Source organism: Mobula hypostoma, chromosome 27 (genome assembly GCF_963921235.1).
Source record: "Mobula hypostoma chromosome 27, sMobHyp1.1, whole genome shotgun sequence".
Taxonomy (NCBI): domain Eukaryota; kingdom Metazoa; phylum Chordata; class Chondrichthyes; order Myliobatiformes; family Myliobatidae; genus Mobula; species Mobula hypostoma.
In genome coordinates this window covers 28339495-28355164 of record NC_086123.1, presented here as the reverse complement: position 1 = coordinate 28355164, position 15670 = coordinate 28339495, and the positions used below count along the sequence as shown (strand labels likewise).

The 15670-nt window shown below is 42.8% G+C and overlaps 1 protein-coding gene across 3 annotated transcripts in view; it reads left to right on the top strand.

Annotated features, from left to right (window-relative positions):
• The window catches only part of ttc28 (tetratricopeptide repeat domain 28), a 960596-nt gene that overhangs the window by 891987 nt on the left and 52939 nt on the right, over nucleotides 1-15670 (top strand). For all 3 annotated transcript variants that reach the window (XM_063034167.1, XM_063034166.1, XM_063034165.1), the window contains exons 16-18: nucleotides 394-1114; nucleotides 9376-9500; nucleotides 12649-12880. In XM_063034167.1, the coding sequence (XP_062890237.1) occupies nucleotides 394-1114; nucleotides 9376-9500; nucleotides 12649-12880 (1078 nt within the window). The remainder of the gene's footprint in view (nucleotides 1-393; nucleotides 1115-9375; nucleotides 9501-12648; nucleotides 12881-15670) is intronic.

The following is a 15670-nucleotide window of genomic DNA, read 5'->3' as shown; positions in this document are numbered from 1 at the left end:
CAGGTTGGGGTCTGGGTTCTTGGGGAGGATGCCAGAGTGACTGATATAGAAGGGAGGGTAATTCATTTGCCTCCATTGAGAGAATCGTATTGTGCTGGAACATGTCGGGATAACTCAGCTCAAGCTCCCCTGCACTCCTGCACTGCTCCAAAAGGGGAACTAATGTGGAATGGCTTCTAACTAGGGCTGCTAATGATTATGTGACATTGGGGGAGCAAAGAGAACGTGCACCTGCTCGTGATTTCCAGAGTAATGGTAAACAGAAGTTGTTCTTTATAACTTTTCACAATGGAAGAAGCACCATTGCCACATCTTCGAGAATTGCTGTTCTTTTCCGCCTTCTTCAAGAAACGTTTACACTAACCACTTGTGTTTGTGTTTTGTGTTGTACAGTCCCACCTTCGGAAGGGCGTCTCTCTCTGCAGCTCTTCCACCTCGATGGCAGCGGTGATAGGTAATCCCAAACTCCCCTCGGCCGTTATGGACCGCTGGCTCTGGGGACCGATGCCGTCGGCTGAGGAGGAGGCCTACATGGTTTCGGAGCTGCTTGGCTGCCAGCCCCTGGTTAACAGTGCCGCGACCAAGGAGAGAGTGATGAGCGTGCTCAGCCAGGCCGAGTGCATCCATTTCGCCACCCACATCTCCTGGAAACTTGCCGCCCTGGTCCTGACACCGAACAATGAAGGAAGCACCATCAGTGGGAAGAGTTCTTTGGGGAACAGTTACACCATTCCGGAATCGCTGAGAGTGCCGGATGATGCGAGTGACGTGGAGAGCATAACTGACAGTCCCCCCCTGCAAGAGTTCTTACTGACAGCTGCTGATATATTGGACTTGCACCTCCCAGTTAAGCTCGTCGTGCTTGGCTCCTACCAGGAATCTAACAATAAAGTTACAGCAGACGGCATCATTGGTCTGACGCGAGCTTTTCTAGCCGCCGGGGCGCAGTGTGTCTTGGTTTCACTTTGGCCCGTGCCCGTGGCTGCATCCAAGATGTTCGTGCACACCTTCTACTCCTCTCTGCTCAACGGAATGAAATCCAGCGTGGCTCTGGGAGAAGCCATGAAGATTGTCCAGAGCAGCAAGCAGTTTGCGCATCCGTCAAACTGGGCAGGTTTGTTCAGGTTGAAAGGGTCTGGGAGTAGGGGGAGATGGGTCTTAGAGTGTGGTCCCTGCGTTGGTGTTGTCATTTGTATAATGACAGTGAACTTCTCTTGTGAAATAGAAACAAAATGCTGGCAACACTCAGTAAGTTGGGCAGTGTCTGTGAAAAGAGAAACAAACAGTATCTGTGAAACAGTACCTGTGAATCAGGCAGTATCTGTGAAAAGAGAAACAGGCAGTATCTATTAAACAGGCAGTATCTGTGAATCAGGCAGTATCTGCGAAAAGAGAAACAGAGTTAACATTTCAGGTTGCAGACTGTTCAGAACTGATGGTGGGCCGTTGACCTAAAACGCTGACTTTGTGTTTCTCTTTCCACAGATGCTGCATAACTTCCTGACTGTTTGCAGCAAGTTTTCTTTTTCTTTCATATTTCCAGCATGCTTGATATACAGCATCAGTTGTGAGGCTGACAAAATGGTGTCGTTGTTGGGATTACTTGTCGGGTGCTGCACGGATAATGTTGGTTTCTGTGTGGCAATCCATGTTGACACACTACAGGTTCTTCCTGTTTAAGCTTGGTGCCCAGTACTTATATCTTTTGCAGCAGAGGTTTCCCAACCTTTTTTATGCCATAGACCAACACCATTAAGCAAGGGGTCTGTGGACCCCAGATTGAGATCCCCTGCCTTTACGGGACACACCACTAAGCCACCGACCATACAATGAGTTACCAATGAAGAAATGGGGACTAGAATGAGTGACAGGAGAACTTAGATAGAATGGTACTTTGTATGGAGTGTGGGAAGAGCACACAGTGTTGGACAGCCGTAGTGAGCAGTTATTATTGGCATTGGTTTGTTATTGTCACATGTACCAAGATACAGTGAAAAGCTTGTCTTGCATACTGTTTGTACAGATCAAATCATTACACAGTGCATTGAGCTAGAATAAGGTGAAACAATAATAATGAAGAATAAAGTGCAAAAGCTACTGAAAAAACAAGTGCGGGTAAACTGTAAGTGCAAGATCATGACGAGGTAGACTGTGAGGCCAGGAGTCTATCTTATCATACAAGAGATCTGTTTGAGAGTCTGAAAACAGTGACGTAGAAGCTGACCTTGATCCTGGTGGGAGTTTTCAGGCTTTTGTATCTTATGCCTGGTAGAAGAGGGAAAAGGAAGAATGCCCAGGGTGGGTGGGGACATTGATTATTCTGGGTACTCTACTGAGGCAGATGGACAGAGTCCATAAAGGGGAGATTGTTTCCTGAGACGTGCTGAGCTGTGCCCACAACTCTCCACAATTCCTTACAGTCACATGCAGAGCAGTTGTTATATCAAGCCATACTAGGAAGGTTCCTAAAGATCTGAGCATTGTCAAAGATTGACATTTGGGGAAGCTTGGGATGTATGTGAGTACCTGTCCTTTGAGATTAACAGAGTAATAGATGAGCTTTCTGAGTGTGGAGTCTTACTGATCTTGCTCATGTAATAGTGAATGGCAAACCCTGTGGTCTGTCAAAGATCAGTGGCAGCAGCCTCCAGTGATTCTGGGGCATGGAAGTTGAGTCTGACTGTGATCCTGTCCTCCATGAACTAAGCAGGTAAGGAAAATGTGTGATCCTTTGTTAGAGGCGTAGACCATCTCAAGTCTTAGTGAAGACAAAGAATGCTGTTTGAATGTTGGCCCTTTAAAGCTCAGGAGAGGAAACAGTAAAATTGAGTTGTTTTGTGAGTAAACAAGAACTGTAATTTTTCAGATGTAAGGTTAACAACCTAATGTTATTTGGGAGAGTTTTAGGTTCAAAGGTAGTGTGGCTTGAGAGGTTGAAAACCTCCAGTGGAATTTTCAGATAGGCACTAAAACAGCCAGAAATGGGCATAATATTGTTCAAGAGTCATGATTTCTTAGAAAAGTGCAGCACAGCCCTTTTGGCACATTTAGTCCTTACTGAAACCATTTAAACTGCTCAGTCCCATCGACCTGCACTGGGACCATAGCCCTCCATATCCCTCCATATCCCTCCCATTTATGCACTTGGGCAAACTTCTCTGAAACGTTGAAATCGAGCTCGCAGGCACCACTTGCATTGACAGCTCGTTCCACACTCTCACCACCCTCTGAGTAAAGAAAGTTCCCCTCATGCTCCTATTAAACATGTCACCTTTCACCCTTAACCCATGACCTCCAGTTGTCCCCACCCAACCTCAGTGGAAACAGCAGGTTAAACTGATTTCCTACAGAGCGCTGGTAGGTTTTATTGTAGCCCCAGATCTACAATTAAATTTCAGGTGATTATATTAAGTTCAGAATTTGTTGAGATCACCAATTGCAGTCAAGTGGACAGTAAAAATAAAATCCCAATCCCATTGTCCAAATTCTAGTATTTTCTATAACCAGTCAGGGAACTTCTATGACTTTACAGTAGGGAGCAATTGAAGAGAGGAATTGAATAAAGAGTTCCAGTGTACTGGAGGAAATTGGTCTCCTTATGAACTATTTCCTTTTCAAGTCCTTTAATGGCTGATAGAAAAGAATTTGCTAGTAGGGGGAATGATGGAAGCGAGGTCCATTGCTCCTCCTAAGCAAGTTATTAGTGTGCACCTTGCCCAAATGGAGCCGTGGTTATCCATCACTTTCCATTAGCAGCTGAGCAGTGAGTTGGGAGGGTTGAGAAATGTGCTCTCCACTATGAAAATACTTGAGATTCCACTGATCAAGGCAAAAGGAGATATCCATCTTTTTATTTTGTTGCTGGTAGATCAAGTTGATAAATAGTGGAGAAAAGGAATGAAGCCAAAAATCTGGATCTTTGTCAAAAGTGATGGATATTACACTCAGTGGTCACTTAGTTATTACACCTGCTTGTTGGTGCAAATATCTAATCAGCCAATCACATGGCAGCAGTTCAATGCATCAAAGCATGCAAGGCAGACATAACCTCAAGATGCGCAGGAGTAGGTTTAGGATGGAGATGAGGAGGAACTGCTTTTCCCAAAGAGCGGTGGATCTGTGGAATTCTCTGCCCAATGAAGCAGTGGAGGCTACCTCAGTAAATATAAGACAAGGTTGGATAGATTTTTTGCATAGCAGGGGAGATAAGGGTTATGGGGAAAAGACAGGTATGTGGAGATGAGTCCATGGCCAGATCAGCCAAGATCTTATTGAATGGTGGAGCAGGTTCGACGGGCCAGATGACCTACTCCTGCTTCTATTTCTGATGTTCTTATGTTCTATGGGTTTCAGTTGTTCAGACCAAACATCAGAGAGAGGAAGAAATGTAACTTAAGTGACTTTGACCTTAGAATGATTGTTGGTGACAGACAGAGTGGTTTCGTATCTCAGAAACTGCTGATTGCCTGGGATGTTCACACATAACAGTCTCTAGAGTTTACAGAAAATGGTGCAAAAAACAAAAAAAACATCCAGTGAGCAGCAATTCTGTGGGCGAAAATGCCTTGTTAATGAGAAAGAACAGAGGAGACTAGCAAGACTGGTTCACGATGATGGGAAGGTGACATTCACTCAGATAACCTCACATTACAAAAGTGGTGTTCAGAAGAGCATCTCTGAACACACAACACATCAAACATTGAAGTGGATAGGCTACAGCAGCAGAAGACCATGAACATACACTCAGTGGCCACTTTATTAGGTACAGGATGTTTGAGGCCCTAAGTTGGTCGAGGTCGACCATGGATGTTGCATTCTAACTGTCTGCGTGATACACAAGCCAGTACACACGCCGATGCACTGCGGTATGGACAGCAAGCTGTTGGTCATGTGGCAGGCTGCCCCTCTCCACACAGCTGATAAATCCAAAGGAACGGCAGAGACCGATACAACTTGGCAGCAGCGGCGTTGCAGGAGTTGCCCATCAGCATTGAACTCCAGCTCTGGATTTTTCCCTTGGGGTTTACTCCTGAAACCTTCCCCATGAGTGGGTGTAGCCTCAAGACAGCGGAGGTTTGAGATCAGAGCTTCCCTTCTAGATGAGCAGTCAACCACGGCTCACCAGCCCCATCTGCCCAAAGCGACTGGTTTTAAGGCGCCAGTAACCCACCTTTGCCCCTTCTGCTGTCAGTAGAAACAGTTCTGCCGGGCTTAGTGGCTAAACCACACATAAAAGCCAGGAGTTGGACTTGGTTGTCAGAGGCTATTTGAGACACATGCCATTGGGAGCATTTAATAGATAGTAGGAGCTCATCCCACCACCCCCCCCCCCAGCTATGACAACCTTAAGGAACTGACTACTGGGTGTATATTGTAGGTAAATGGGCAGGCAGGAATTGCCTCAGAAGAGAATAGTTCTGAAATATATTAATAAAAATAACATGAATTGGAAGTCAGTTTTCAGCTATTACAGATTTTCCTTTAAATTAACTAAGTGCGTAATTGAAGCTACTGTTCCACCAGAATATTGTTTCAGAATTAGGTTGAAGATAGCTTCACCCTTGCTTATTGTTCACGCAAAAGCAGTATTAATTGCTTGTACTGAAATTTTCCAGTTTACCCACAACCATTGGTTGGGGATAACTTGGCGATCCAAATCTACGTTGCCCTCAAAGCCGAATTAAATGAGGTGCTGTTTTTGGAATAGCAGAGATTTAAAAAAACCTGATTAACAACTAAATAACTTGTTTTCAACCCACCCACTTGCAGTTCTAACAAAAGCAAGTCAAGGGATGTTCAATTGTCTTGTATGTAGGACGCTGGTAGATTTTTAGGTTATGTAATATGAAGCGGCTTGTCTTCATTACAGGTCATTTTATTTTTGAACTCCTAAAATAATAGCTAGGATTCAGGAAACACTGAGGGAGAGAAATGGACGCAGTGATTCCCTTTACAGTCCTGTTTGTGAAGCAGGAAGAACAGGGACATTCCTCCTTAGAGTTTCATCATAAAACTTTCCCCACTTCATCATCTTCCTTGCCCCAGGAATATTGGGGGGCTGTATCCAAGCTATCATCCATGTTGTAACAGATTTCCCCCTTCACAGCCTGAACTCAGCTACTACACGCCGTCCCTCTGCAATTGGCAGTATCCAGCTTTCAAAGCAGCCAAACATCTCTAAATCTCTACTCATGCATGATGATATCGATTCTTTCTGAACCACCGCAGACACACACAGAAGAAAATACAAGGGATGTTTGGAAATGAGTATTCCCATACACCCAACCTCAAAAATATCCTCATCGCTCCATACCCAGCCCACCCTATTCTTCCTGCGAAGAATGCAATTGCCCAAAACTTCAGGCCAATAGACTTTCATTATCTATAATTCAGTAATTAGGCACTACAAGGCTTCTAAATAGAGAAAGAATTATGTGTATTTAATAGCACCTTTTACAACTTCAAGGCAACACAAACTGGCTTTAGTGGCAGTTAAATATTAAATAAGCACTGTTGCAGTAAACACAACATTTACAGCATGGTGAGTTCTCACAAAAAGTATAACTGGATAATGATGGAACTGTGCTGCTGAGTGAGTGCTAACAGATGCCTCAGACCCAGGAGACAGTCCAATAGACAATAGGTGCAGGAGTAGGCCATTCAGCCCTTTGAGCCAGCACCACCATTCACTGTGATCATGGCTGATCATCCACAATCAGTACCCTTTTCCTGCCTTCTCCCCATATCCCTTCACTCCACTATCTTTAAGAGCTCTAGCTAACTCTTTTATGAAAGAATCCAGAGAATTGGCCTCCACTGCCTTCTGAGGCAGAGCATTCCACAGAACCACAACCCTCTGTGTGAAAAAGTTTTTCCTCAACTCCGTTCTAAATTGTCTACCCCTTATTCTTAAACTGTGGCCACTGGATCTGATTCCCCCAACATCGAGAACATGTTTCCTGCCTCTAGCATGTCCAATCCCTTAATAATCTTATATGTTTCAATCAGATCCCCTCTCATCCTTCTAAATTCCAGTGTATACAACCCCAGTCGCTCCAACCTTTCAACATATGACAGTCCCTCCATCCTGGAATTAACCTCGTGAACCTACGCTGCACTCCCTCAATAGCTAGAATGTCCTTCCTCAAATTTGGAGACCAAAACTGTACACAATATTGCAGGTGTGGTCTCACCAGGGCCCTGTACAACTGCAGAAGGACCTCTTTGCTCCTATACTCAATTCCCCTTGTTATGAAGGCCAGCATGCCATTAGCTTTCTTCACTGCCTGCTGTACCTGCATGCTTACTTTCAGTGACTGATGAACAAGGACACCTAGATCTCGTTGTACTTCCCCTTTTCCTAACTTGACAGCATTCAGATAGTAATCTGCCTTCCTGTTCTTGCTACCAAAGTGGATAACCTCACATTTATCCACATTAAACTGCATCTGCCCACCCACCCAACCTGTCCAAGTCACCCTGCATTCTCATAACATCCTCCTCACATTTCACACTGCCACCCAGCTTTGTGTCATCTGCAAATTTGCTAATGTTACTTTTAATCCCTTCCTCTTCCATTACATTAATGTATATTGTAAATAGCTGTGGTCCCAGCACCGAGCCTTGTGGTACCCCACTAGTCACTGCCTGCCATTCTGAAAAGGACCCATTAATCCCTACTCTTTGTTTCCTGTCTGCCAACCAATTTTCTGTCCATGTCAGTACCCTATCCCCAATACTATTTGCTCTAATTTTGCACACTAACCTCCTATGTGGGACCTTATCAAAGGCTTTCTGAAAGTCCAGGTACACTACATCCACTGGCTTTCCCATGTCCATTTTCATTGTCACATTCTCAAAAAATTCCAGAAGATTAGTCAAGCATGATTTCCCGTTTGTAAACCTATGCTGACTCGGACCTATCCTGCCACTGCTATCCAAATATGTCGCTATTGCATCTTTTATAATTGATTCTAGCATCTTTCCCACCACCGATGTCAGACTAACTGGTCTACAATTGCCTGTTTTCTCTCTCCCTCCTTTCTTAAAAAGTGGGATAACATTAGCTACCCTCCAATCCACAGGAACTGATCCTGAATCTATAGAACAGTCCCTCTGCTCTTTTCATGCCCATCTCAGAGTGTAGGCCATGGTGTAGTTGAACAATTATCCAAAATGCAACATCTCTGGCAGAGTGACATTCCCATCAGTACTATGATTAAAAATAATCCTTCCATATCATGAAGGTGTGGCAACCATGTTACACGGTAGCACCATCTTACCTCTGAGAGAAAATAATACTCAAGCTCGACTTCAGACACTCAACTACAATTCCAGGTTGACACACTAATGCAATGGTTATTTTTATACAGAGATTGCAAGTCAAGTTGTATATGAAATGTAACCGTGGACTGTACTCACAAACACAAGAGATTCTACAGGTGATGGGAATCCAGAGTAACACACACAAAATGCTGGGGGATCTCGGACAGCATCTATGGATATTAATGAACAGTTGATATTTCAGGCCGAGTGTTGTGTTTTGTAACTTCAAATTTACTTGCTGCCCGTTATGCCGCTGGCGTTTAGGGCAGCAATGGAAGTCCTTCATCTCTGGTGGTGTTCAGAGCATCCTTCATCGTGTCAGTAGCTTCCTCTTGGTTTTCACTACTGTCAGTCATGCAAGACCCGGGCAGAAGCTCAGGAACACCGTCGCACTCAGATGTAGAAGGATTCTTCATTGCTGTTTCCGCAACAATTTTGTTTTACCACTCAGGGTTGTTTGCCTTGAGCTGAACCCCCAAACCTGGAAGACCGATGGACCACTCTTTGACATGTCTGGCACGGGTGACCCTACTAAGAGCAAAAGCATAAAGCCTTGACCCAACCAATATAGCTCTTTGGGTCATTGAGGCACACAAGCCTCCAAACCCAACAACAAATCTGTAGTCCTCTTGTAGGTGTAACTTCAAAACATTAAACTAATTTAAAGGAAGACATGAGAGTCTGAAATACAGGTGTAACTTATATTTATATGTATATCAAATAGTTAAATTAAATAAGTAGTGCAAAAATAGGAATAAAAAAGTAGTGAGGTACTGTTCACGGGATCAGTGTCCATTTAGAAATGTCACTGTCATACAGAAATTACTATTGTAGGTTATTTTTAGATTACAATAATTACAGTTATTATTAATTATGTGGATTTCAGGGATTGGTTATTCATGATTTAGAGTTGACTTGTGTGATGCAATCACAGTATGCATTGATTTTCCATTTATTTTGCTTGTATCCTAATTACTAATGTCAGCCCTTACTTGCCTGTGTATTAATAGTATTATATCTGTTTGTTTAAAAGCTACCCTTCTTTTGCAGGATTCACGCTGATTGGAAATGATGTTAAATTGAACAGTCCCTCATCTCTCATTGGTCAGGCTCTGTCTGAAATCCTTCAGCATCCTGATCGCGCCCGAGACGCCTTGCGTGTCCTGCTGCACCTGGTGTGTTGTTTTAATCTGCAAACTGCTCTGTGTGTGAGGGTGGTGGTGGGAGGTTGGGTGGGAGCAGTAAGAAAGGAGGGCTTTCTGTGAAACCTAGTAACAGTATTGCTGCAGATGTTTAAATGTTGTCTGTGAGAAAAAGCTATTCGGTTTTATTTTTTAAAATTTTATTGAGATAGGGCATGGAATAGAACCTTATGGCCCTTCAAGCCACAGCGTCCAGCAATTCCCCTGATTTAGTTCAAGTCTAATCACAAATTAATTTACAATTACCAATTTATTTACTTATTTAATTATTGAGATACAGCATGGAATAGGCCTTTCCAATCCCTCGACCTGCTCCACCCAGCAATACCCTGATTTAACCCTAGCCTTATCATAGGACAATTTAGAATGACCAATTAACCTACCAACCGGTATGTCTTTGGACTGTGGGAGGAAACAGGAGCACCTGGAGGAAACCCACACGGTCATGGAGAGAACGTACAAACTCCTTACAGGCAGCAACCGGAGTTGAACCCAATTTGCTGGCACTATAAAGCATTGCACTAACCACTATGCTAAAAAAAAAAGCAGGAAAATATTCTACTCATAAGCATTAATTCCTCAGTCACCTGGAAAAATCAATCTGAAATTAGCCAATGCTCTGTGCTTCTTCCAGCAAATGAAGGGGAATCTGAGGAGTGTCCTCTTTCAAACAAAACGTAGTTGGTATCTGGAATGAGCTGCCAGAGGTGGTGAAAAAATGAACAAAAGTACTTAAGAGGTATCTGGACGACAACTTGAATCAGCAGGGATAGAGTAATATGAGATTCCTGCAGCAAAGTGGGATTAATGGGTAGGCACGGTAGTCAGCTTGGACTTGTAGGGCAAAGGACCTATGACGAAATAATCGCAGCTTTTAAACACATTTCCATGACTAGTCACTGACCATAATGTTCCCTGATTCCCTATGAAACATGTCTGCCGAGGAGGGGGAATAAACTCCAACGTAAATTAAACACGAATCCTGGGCTACCGGTAATTGTTTGAGTATAAAATGCAGTTTCTGCTAAAGCAACTTCCCTCAAGCCATTAAGCTTCTGAACTCCCTGAAGCATCGCATTCGAAGTGTCACTGGATAATTTGTACTATACGTGTAATATTTAATTTATGCACCTTACTTTGTTTATCTACACGGAATTCATTTGTAGATTTAAATCTTACTTTCCTAAGTTATTGTGTGTTATGTGTATTACTGTGCTTTATGCCCTGGTCCAGAGAAACATTATCTCATTTTGGGGTCTACATGTATTTTGTTAAATGACAATAAATTTGACATGACTTGATTTGAACTCACTCTAGAGTTCCCAGTCCTGCTAATGCACTCGGCAAGAATTTACTTGAATGGGTGACTGGTAGTGCTGATGAGGGTCGTAAAACATAGGACAGTACCATGCAGGAACAGATCCTTTGGCTCAGAATGTTGTGCCAAACTAATTAAATCAGTGCCCAACAAAGCTGATCCTTTCTGCCTACACAATGTCCATATCCTTCCATTTCCTGCAGATTCATGGGCATATCTTCGAGCCTCCTGAATCATCATCATCATTATGTGCTGTGTCGTATGACGTGGGCGATCGTGGTCTTTGACCGCAATTGTTCTTGGCAAATTTTTCTACAGAAGTGGTCTGCCATTGCCTCCTTCTAGCCAGTGTCTTTACAAGACAGGTGACGCCAGCCATTATCAATACTCTTCAGAGATTGTGAGCCTGGCGTCAGTGGTCGCATAACCAGGACTTGTGATATGTACCGGCTGTTCATACGACCATCTACCACCTGCTCCCATGGCCTCATGTGACCCTCATCAGGGGGCTAAGCACCGTGCCCAAGGGTGACCTGCAGGCTAGCAGAGGGAAGGAGTGTTTTAGACCTCCTTTGATAGCGACTTATCTCCACTCCCACCACCCACACCTCTTGAATACTGTATATTGGCCTCCACCACGTTTTTCCCTTGTCTTTAACCATCACCTCCAACAAGTCTTTCTTCTGTATCCTATGCCCTGTAAACAGTTGTAAATCATGCGGAATTGTTCAATTGCACGTAAAAGTTGTTGTCATATTTAAAAGAAGGAAATTAAGAGGATCTGCAGTAAGATAGAGAGGCATAATTGAAGCTGATAGATTGTTAAATCATTCTAATTATTGTTAGCATGATTGTAATAAATGGCTATACTCTACCTAGACCTGAAGCTGATGGAAAATGCTTACAGTTATGAAATCATGTTTAATGAAGAAATAAAGAAACCATAATTTTAAATTATTGTTTGCACTTGGGTATAATTTATACAGTATCCAGTTATCATACTGCAAGTAAACAACATATAATTATTTTTTTCATCTTGTGAACTGTTGGTAGAGTCTCTGTTTCTATTGAAGCAACAAACCTGATCACAGCAGATAACCCAGCCGCTCACCTCCTCGGGCATCAACCATTCACCTGTGTCTCAGTCACTCACCTGCGCCATCAGCCACTCACCTGCGCCATCAGCCACTCATCTGCCTTGTTGGCCACTCACCTGTGCCTTTGGCTACTGATCTTGTCCGTCGGCTACTGACTTTCTCTATCAGCCACTGACCTGTACTATTGGCCATGATTGGCCATTCACCTGCCCCATCGAACACTTATCTGACCTACCAGTCAGTCAGAGTCTATCACATCAGTGGAGGAGTCTATGATTCCCATATAGGTCTCATTAGCTATCTCAGGACCCACAGAACCAGACAGGAAACAATTCAGTCTTGGTTCTGAAATTTGTTATTTGCATTTTGGAATGGAGTAGACAAAGGAAATTATTGACCACTTCAGTTTTAGCCTCATCTATTTATGTCTAGTTGCTTCTGTTGGCAGTAGGGTGTTACTGCACAAGCTTAAAATAATTTAAAATATAAATTTTCATTGGAACAATAACATGCGATGTTAAAGTGCAAGTTTTAACACCATGTGATCTGGACTGTGATGCACTTTAATTGGCCCATTTAATATAAAATATTATTCCACAGGACAATTTTAAGACAGGGTCTTTGTATTATTGGTTTTCTGGCCATAAGTAATAGGCTGGACTCATTTGTGAAATGGAGAAATCAATGGTAATTTTATTTATCTTAGGTGGAGAAGTCACTCCAGCGGATACAGAATGGTCAGCGGAACTCTATGTACACATCCCAGCACAGTGTGGAGAACAAAGTGGGTGGTGTGCCGGGTTGGCAGTCGCTTCTCACTGCCGTAGGATTCCGGCTCGATCCTCCAGCCAGCGGGCTTCCTGCAGCCGTCTTCTTTCCAGTCTCTGATCCTGGAGATCGACTTCAGCAGTGCAGCACCACGCTCCAGTCGCTTCTAGGTAAGTAGCATTGTACAACAGTGCTCCATCTTAAATGTTGTTCTTCTCTCCATTTCAGCTGCAGTCCACATCTGCAATGCTAACATTGTGTTTCATAGGCTTGTTTTCAAGTTGATGTTTGTGGGGATTTTTTTTTATTGTGATCCTTATGCTTCTTCCCACCGCTCTCTGTAAGGAGCCTGTACACATTCTCCCCGTGACTGTGTGGGTTTCCTCCGCATGCTCCGGTTTCCTCCCACAGTCCAAAGACTGGTGGGTTAATCAGTCATTGTGAATTGTCCTGTGATTAGGCTAGGGTTAAATCGGAGGTTGCTGGACAATGCAGCTCGAAGGGCTGGAAGCACCAGTTTCATATGGTATCTCAATCAATCAATAAATATACATATTAATATATACTTTTGATGCACCCCCCCCCACTTTGGTGGGACCCCTTTCAGAAGAACATCTCAGTCAAACCCTTCCTGGGAGTTCCCTATGCAATGCAAGTTATTAATATGAGTTGCGTTTTTTTAATGCTGCATCAGAACCAGAGCAACAATCATTCTGTTCTCCTTTGCATTTGTGTACTGAAGAATGACATTAAACAATCTTGAATCTTGAATTTGTTAACTATTTCAAATATCTGGCTTTTTAAAACAATATAAGATAAAGAACAGCGGTTATACATTACAAATGACTTATACTTTGCATAATAAATTTCAGTAATTTTAGTTGCACAAAATTAATATAAATAAACAATGCATCCTTAAGTGACTAGTGTTACCAACAAACACTTGAAGATGAGGCATAGTGTGGGGCCGATGAAGAGGAAAGCTTCTTGTACAATTATCTTTCAAGAACCGTTGTATAGGTTGGATACTTTTGATGTCCTCCTTTGATGGGACCCCTTTCCAGAAGGACATCTCATTCAGGCCCTTTCTGGGAGTTCCCTATGAAATGCAAGTTATTAATATATGTTTTGTGATGATTATGAATGGAGAACCAGCAGGTAAGTAGGGATTAATGATCTGCTGTGTATGAAACTAAAAGGTAACTGTGACCATGATGAAGCTTAGCCCAAAGGCTTGGCATTTTTGTACCTCTTTGACCTAACCTGATCATTGGCATACATAAAAGAATCTCAACCAATCTGTTGATCTTTTTAAGCATAAACCAGCAAATAATGATCAAGAACAGAGATAATATGGAGCAAATCATTCCATCCTGGAGAGCACCACCTAACTTTATCCAAATCTAATTTTTTTTTAGCAGAATGTGTACCTGATCTAACCCAAAATCAGTTCCCAAGCATTATTGAGACTGCCCAAAATACCTCATTTTAGGAGAGGCAAACTATAAATTCTGGTACAGCAATTGGAAAGACCTCCCAGCGACTGATGGGTGACTGAGGTCATAAACCTTTCTATCTCCACCTTCCACCTGAAGGCAGAAAGCTTGTTTCTAATTTGTAGCCAAGAGAAATGGGTGTGTGCTGTTCCCCACAGAGAAGCTGCAAAACCCTTTAAGCTAACCACTGTTCCCTCTCCGAAATGCAGCTCTGACACCAGGTATTGAATTAGAGCTGCATTTCTTTGGGGTCCTGCATCTAACAGTTTAGCACTGAAGTAAGTGACATGTCAAACATCTCACAGACATCATCATCGTTATGATGTGGGCGATCATGATAGCATTGGTAAATTCAGAAAGACCCCCTCCATGCTAATTCTGGAAGCAAAATTTGTCAGTACTGCATAGCTATCCCTTTGTCTTCCTTCGTCCAGCAATTTTTCTCTTCTCTCCATCTTCCTGGAAGTCAAGTCCTTGGTGGAGTGTTGCTCTGCAGTCACCAAGTGGGACCCACCCTTCAGCAGTAATCCTTACATTCAGGGCCAGTCAGTGAACTCATTGGTGGGGAGGAGGGGTTCAGGTCTCATTGGGAACCTGTTTTTGTCACCAGTTGGGTATCCACGTACTTAGCTCTTAAGAAATAAGCTGTTTCCTTTCACTGGGGCAAGCCTGCTCAGGATAAATGGTAATGCTCCTCAAATCCTTGGCGAAATCAAGTTAACTTAGTAAAGGCCAATGATCAAAGCTGAGGCCTTGCAAGTATTTATGCCTTAAGCTCTGCACTAGTTTACTAAGCCGACTCATCAGAAGAGCTTATGTTCTAAAATTTTAGTCACTGGTGGCGAGGTGTCACGTCAAATTCACATTACTCTAGCAAACGCTACAGCGATGGAGGCAACATTGTTGTTTGTATTACTGTATCTGAATATCATCATAAAGCCATATTATTGGGTTTTTGCGGAGGGGCCTTAATTGAGAAACAGCAGGTAACATATAGGGATCTGGAGTCTCTCTGTGGGATGGCGTATAGTTGTGACTGATCTAGTATATATCAGTTCCCAATGAGCTCTGTGATGGAATTACTTAATTTTAATTATAATATGTTAAAATAAATCCCAACCTTTGTGATAGTTGGTGAAGTTATTATGCTCCCAGAGGTATTATACATTTATAAATGCATCGAGCTGTCTTGTGCCGCGACATTCCTGACAGTTGCTTCCTCTCATTGCGTTTGCTTTCAAAATATGCTTTAGTTTGAAAAGAATACATGCAGCTTTAAATTTACATCAGTGGAGGATTCCTGAGAGGTCACAGTATAGCAAGTAATGAGACGTGTGTGGAGATCTCTGTCAATAAATCAGAGTACTTCATTATTAATACCTTTTGGAGAACATTCTGCAAAAATCCATTGTTTTTAACATATATAGGCCTAAAACTTTTAAGGAGATTATCTTTCTTAAACCT